At 33.8% G+C, this 6,000-nt stretch overlaps 1 protein-coding gene across 6 annotated transcripts in view; it reads left to right on the plus strand.

Moving 5' to 3' along the window:
* The window catches only part of PAPOLA (poly(A) polymerase alpha), a 56,281-nt gene extending 50,534 nt beyond the window's left edge, over positions 1-5,747 (plus strand). For 4 of the 6 annotated variants that reach the window (XM_046647821.1, XM_046647823.1, XM_046647819.1 and 1 more), the window contains 2 exons: positions 1,412-1,486; positions 3,585-5,747. In XM_046647821.1, the coding sequence (XP_046503777.1) occupies positions 1,412-1,486; positions 3,585-3,680 (171 nt within the window). In that variant the 3' untranslated portion in view covers positions 3,681-5,747. The remainder of the gene's footprint in view (positions 1-1,411; positions 1,487-3,584) is intronic. The other 2 variants (XM_046647824.1, XM_046647825.1) reach the window with 1 other exon arrangement.
* The last annotated feature ends 253 nt before the right edge of the window (positions 5,748-6,000 follow it).

Here is a 6,000-nt window from a genome sequence, read left to right on the forward strand (position 1 = left end):
AGTTTTGGCAGTCCGGGATGAGAAGGTCATCTCACTATTGGGTTGAGAGTATGGTGTGTTTAGAGAAGCAGTTATTGGCAGAAGCTTCTGACTAGAACTTGGGGTGCATGGGGCTTGAAATGAAGTTGATGGGATGGGAGAGAATGGTTTAGCCAAACCGAATTAGACTTTGAACATCATTTCTTCAGAAATTGAAATGTACTGAAGGCTTTTAACTTTTTTCTGCTTATAGAAAAATTGGAAATCTTCCTCCTTCCCCCAAGTTATCCACATTCCCAGGGTTGATATTTCAGCAAGTGTTCTTTTGGTGTCTTTGTAGATTTTGTGTGTGTATACCTACCAGTTCCTTTGCTGTTAAATATGTATTCACTCTTTAAACCAAGAAAAATTGTTCATGTCATTATATAAACTACAAAATATCAATAACTGCATAGAATGCTGTCTTAAGGCTGTTACCATATTTTATTCAACCAGTTCCCTATTGTTAGCAATAGTTTCTGTTAAAAAGAGAAAGTTACTCTTTCTTGCTATAGTATTGACTGTAGCTAAATACTTGCCATCGTTTATGTTTATTTCATTAGGATAAATTAATGAAAGAGGAATTACTGAGGCAGATAGTACGCTTACTTTTAACACTTGATACGTATTGCCAAATTGTGCTTCAGAAAGACTGCATTTCTTCCATTTCTACTTCTTATACCCTACTTACCCTTTTCAGTTTCAAAGGAGAAAATTGGTATTTCATTGTTTTGTTAGTGTATATAGTTTTTTAGAAATTCAAATTTTTATATGTTTTTCATTTGTGCGTGTATATATGTATTATTTTCTGCTTTAGAAAAGTTAGAGCGGTGGAATGGAGTGGTTCACCCTGTATTTTCTCATTATACTTAGTGTAGAATCAGCACATTGATTATTGAGGAGGGGAAGGGAGACCATAGGGAGGGAGAAATGTTTTAGAGACTTTTCCTACTTTTAATTAAAGGCGTGGGAGCAATTTTTGTGCTTCTGGGTAATTTTATTTAATAATACTGAATGCATTTTGGTTTTTTTTTCACATAGCTAAGAGCTTGGGTTTATATTCTGTTAATTATTGTCTGGGCAACATTTCATAATGTGCCTGTGCGTGTCTTTAATTATTGTTTGCCTAAAATGTCCAAGTTGGAGCTAGTTGGAAAGTCATGAGATATTTTGACCATGCCTTACAAGACTTAAGTAGGCAAATAGAAATTTATGTGTATCTGAAATGGTGAAATAACCTACAACAAGGCTTAATAATGATTTTGTAATATGGTCGCACCTTTCTCCTGATCCTTCCTGTCTTCCAGCTTGTCTTCTTTATTAGCCACCAAACCCAGTTATGTTCTTACATTCTTTTTTAAGTCTCTCCTCCCCCGTCCTCTTTGTCTCACAGGAACAACTTGATACAGAGACAAGTACAACTCAATCAGAAACTATTCAGACAGCGGCTTCTCTGTTGGCCTCTCAGGTACTAAGTGCAAAAAGCAAGGAGAGTTTTATAAATGTTGTTAAGATTAGTGTGGTCTAATGAACTAAAATGAACATATACAGAAGTCTATTAAAATTACCTTTGTGAAAGTAATTACTTACTAGCTTGTAAATGTATTTATTATATTTTAAAAGTAGAGCACTGGATTTGATGGAACCATTCTTTTGCACTGTCAAGATGCTAACTCATCGTACCCTTCTGTATTGTTTGATACTGCAGATCATTTAAATCCTCACTAGTCACAATACAGAGTGTTCATATGGAGGTTTTTATTTATAGGTCAGAGTGAAATTTAAATTATGACAATTAAAAACCGTTTTTCATGGATGTTTTTGCAGCTTAATATGATCTTTGTATTTTTAAAATGTGTTTCTGCCTCACTTTTCACCTCTGATTTTCAATTATTACTTTAATGTAACCCATACTTCTTTAAAATTATTTTTTCATTTGTTGTAGAAATTCTCCTTGTAACAATCCCTTGTATACAGTAGTAGGCACCTGGAATCTTTTTTCATTGATTTGTGAGCTTTCGTTTTGTTTGTGAAATAATTTTCTTGAATCCTTTCAGATGGAATAAAACTCCAAAGTCTAGGTCAAACTCTGACATAAAGTAAATATCTTCTTTAAGTAGACATTAAACTGGGTAACCTCTGTGCAGTAACTGAGAGAACTCTGCTGTAGAGTGATGTTGCTGAACTGATACAGAGATGTTTTGCTACTTTGTGGTTCAGAGTTATTTTAATGTGATAATTTTAAAATGTGTTTTTGCTGACTGTTAACCTTCGTTGTCCCTAAAGATTTAAATATGCATACTTTCTAGAGTGTCTTTTAGTTCCATAACCTGTATCTAATAAAAAATTGGGGGGGTGGGAAGTAACTAAAACAACATTAGGAAATCTGGTGCTTGATACTGACATATGGACACATTTGTTTTATCAAACTTATTAAACTGTCCTGTAATTGTGGTTGCATGTCTTTTGGTTTGCCACGTTACTGTCTAGGGAACTATTGACACAGTTTTGTCTTAGTGGGTTCATCCCTATAGTAATTAGTACCCATGTGTGTTTGCCTTTTAGATATTTTTATTAGGAAGTAGAATTTTCTTCCCAGTAAAAAAAAATCCACAAGCCATTGAGAGAAAAATCACACAGTTAAAAAAGGGTGACTGTTGATTTTAAAAAATACATCCCTATATGTGATGGTATAAAGGGCATATTTATTTCCTGGGAGTTGATTATAATGTGGCTGTGTCTAACAAAGAATTCTTACTGTTTTGAGATAAACTTGAAATATTTACAGGTGAAATGATGGGATCTCTGGGATTTGCTTCAGAATAATCTGGGAGTGAAGGTGGGAGGACAGTGCATTGGCTTTGATGTGACAGTTGATGAAGCTGGATAATGAATACACGGGAATTCATTATATAATGCTCTCTCTACTTTTGTGTATGGTTGGAACTTTCCATAATAAAACATTTAAAAATTAATCTCTATGTTCTTGAATGTTAAAGAAGGTTTGTGATTTCATGTTTTTTAACATAATAAAACTTCCCTGAAATGTAGAATAATTAAATTATTTCTCACTTGTGTAGATTTAATTTTATAATTTACAGGGTCAGAAAATAATAAATTTACTGATAACTGCTGCTCCTGTGCATAGGGTGAACTTTAAGTATTCTCCCACATGGGGGTGCTCCAATACCAGTTAATATTACAGCTGTTAGTGTTATTACAAGTAAATATGGTTTAACATGAACTTAATAATTATATGATAGGTGATTCTTAGAGGAATGTGTTTATAGACGCTGTAATTGAAATTACTTAGGAGTTTTCTGTATATTGCTAATGTATTCCTACTTAAGTTTTTGAAAATTTCTCCAAGTGTAGAATGGATAATTTTATAGTAATGGTTATGTTCATTTGCACTCCATTTTGATACTCTTTTAGAGTGTTTTTCTTAAATTTTTAGTTGTTCTTATAAGCTCCTGTCCATTTCTTAGAAAATGAAGCAGTGGAAAGTAAATCTCATTAAGTTACAGTGCTTTGAACAATGCTGTGTTCTTTGCTTTTGTTCTCAGAAAACATCCAGTACAGACCTTTCCGATATCCCTGCTCTCCCTGCAAATCCTATTCCTGTTATCAAGAATTCAATAAAACTGAGATTGAATCGGTAAAAACAACCTCAGGGGTCCATAAACAATATCTGCCAACTCCACCTGTTGTCTTCAAATGCTAAAAAAGGAGAATGGAGGGTACAAGACTAGACACGACTGAAAATGGATTTAGGTTTTTTGTGACCTCCCTTACTGGGCTAATCAGCACTTGATCGGAAGTCCAGGTTACAGGTTAGTATGTGAAGCCAGGAGTACTATTATTATTGTGTTAGCAACAGTTGCATTAACTATTTCAAAAAATTACTGCCTTTAAAAAAAAACCTCAAGCTATATTTGTATCCATAATTGACATCTGGATTGGGTTTATGTTTGATGCATTGTTGGAAAATTTGCAATACAAACTGGCATAAGAATTCCTTATTCTGATGATGCACTTTTATGTATTTTTTTTATTAGAAAGTAGAACTAATTTTAGATTTTCAACTTGATGGATTTTCATTTTTTCCTGAAGAGTTTTCTTTACCATTAGTCTTCGAATTGGATACCATTGTGCAGTGGTGTACTGTTAGACTTCAGAGAAGGGTAAGAGTACATCTAGTTCAGTCCTTATGGGGTAGCTGTGACCCTTCAAAATGAAATGTCAACTCCAGGGTATATATTTGACATTGAAAGAATAATTAGGAAATACTTGGTTTTGGTGGTGTCATGATTAAGAAATGATATATTGGTTTTATTTATAGAATTGTTTTAGAGTGCATACAAATCAGCGATCAGCCAGCAGATACTTTTCTTTGAGCTTATTAAAGCTCCGTATTCTTTTGCTTTCAGTCTCTTGTCTTTGAAAAAACAAAGCTTTTTGCTCCCTCTCCCTTCTTTTTCCTTTTGCTTGTATGCATAAGGTAGGACTTATTTCATAAAACCCAAAATGCCAGTATTTTTTTAAGCCATGATGTGAAACCAGTGACCCTGTGGCCACATGGCACAGAACACTACATTTTGGTCCCATGGCTAGAACTTTAGGGTGACTAAAAGTAATGCGTGTGGAACATGATATCTATCTTGGATGGCCATTTGACCTCTAAACATGAGGAATTTTGTACACTCCACAGAACTCCTGTCTCTAGTAAAGTTGATTTTCAATTTTAAACGTGGGCAAAAAGGCGTTTTCTCCAAGAATTTTAAACTGATTTTTATTTTTAAATGGTTGACCAAAATTTGTCAGTAAATTTTACATGTAGAAACATTTTAAAAATCATTTCTAGCAAGTACTTGACATCTAGTCAGCTCTCTACTTTTTCATTTTGTTTTATCCTATCGATAGATTAGGAACTCCTTTCTTTAAAGAAAATAATTCCTCATAATTAAGCAGCAGAACATCCATCTTTACAAAGTATGAGGGATGCCAGATGTTGATAAACTTAGTTATTGTTTCTTAATCTGGACAAAGCAAACCTAACAGATTTTTCTGATGAGCATGTTTTCTGAATCCTCCATTGTGCTCCATTCTATATCACATCTGTATTTTTCATGTTAAACTGCAATTACTTAAACTCTTCCCCTGTCCTTCTAAATTAATTTTCCAAAGTTGGAGTGTAGTCTTTTCCCCCTTAGGCTATGCATTAATTGAGGCTTTCTTTTTACCACACTTTATAATGTCTAGTATACAATACTTCTACTTCCCACATCTTTGCTCTGCACAGTCACCTTGCCTTTCCTCCCACCACCTAGGAAGAAAAGATGGTCATACTAACAGGTGAAGTGTACAAGGTGTCTGTGTTTTGTGTAGCTTCAGAGTTAGATTAAAATTGCCAGGCACAGAGTTAGTCTTGTCATTTTGTTTACACATTGGGGAAAAAAAAATTCGGTTTATTAAACGTTTCATGTAACTGCACCCAAGTTTTGCCAAGCTGGAAACTTGGACCTTTTTTGTGTAGTGACTTTTTAATTCTAGTTTTCATAACCTGGAGATCAGACTGTTGCTTTCGCATGATGTATGTAGTGTCTCATGACTGGAGTTTGCTTTGTTTTATAGTATCTGTACTCCTTGTATTTTTCAAGAGCTATTTTGTAAACAGATGATGTATTTCTCCATTGAAAACACAATAAAAAAAAAACAGCACAATCTCACAGTTGGATGATTTCTTTTGACTGACTTTTTATTTCTTTTGTTTTTTCAGTGATAGAATTGCTCCTATTCATAAGTTTAGAGTATTGCTCTAAGTGAGGATTTGCAAAAGAATTTATTTTGGCTACATTTAGAAAAGATTTATTTCTGGTTAATTTATGCCATTAGCAGCAGCCTTAATATTAATTCATATCTCACATAATCAGGTATTTGTTTTTCATATAATTGATCATTAGGGAGGAAAACACGAATATG

Source organism: Equus quagga, chromosome 20, assembly GCF_021613505.1.
Source record: "Equus quagga isolate Etosha38 chromosome 20, UCLA_HA_Equagga_1.0, whole genome shotgun sequence".
Lineage (NCBI taxonomy): Eukaryota > Metazoa > Chordata > Mammalia > Perissodactyla > Equidae > Equus > Equus quagga.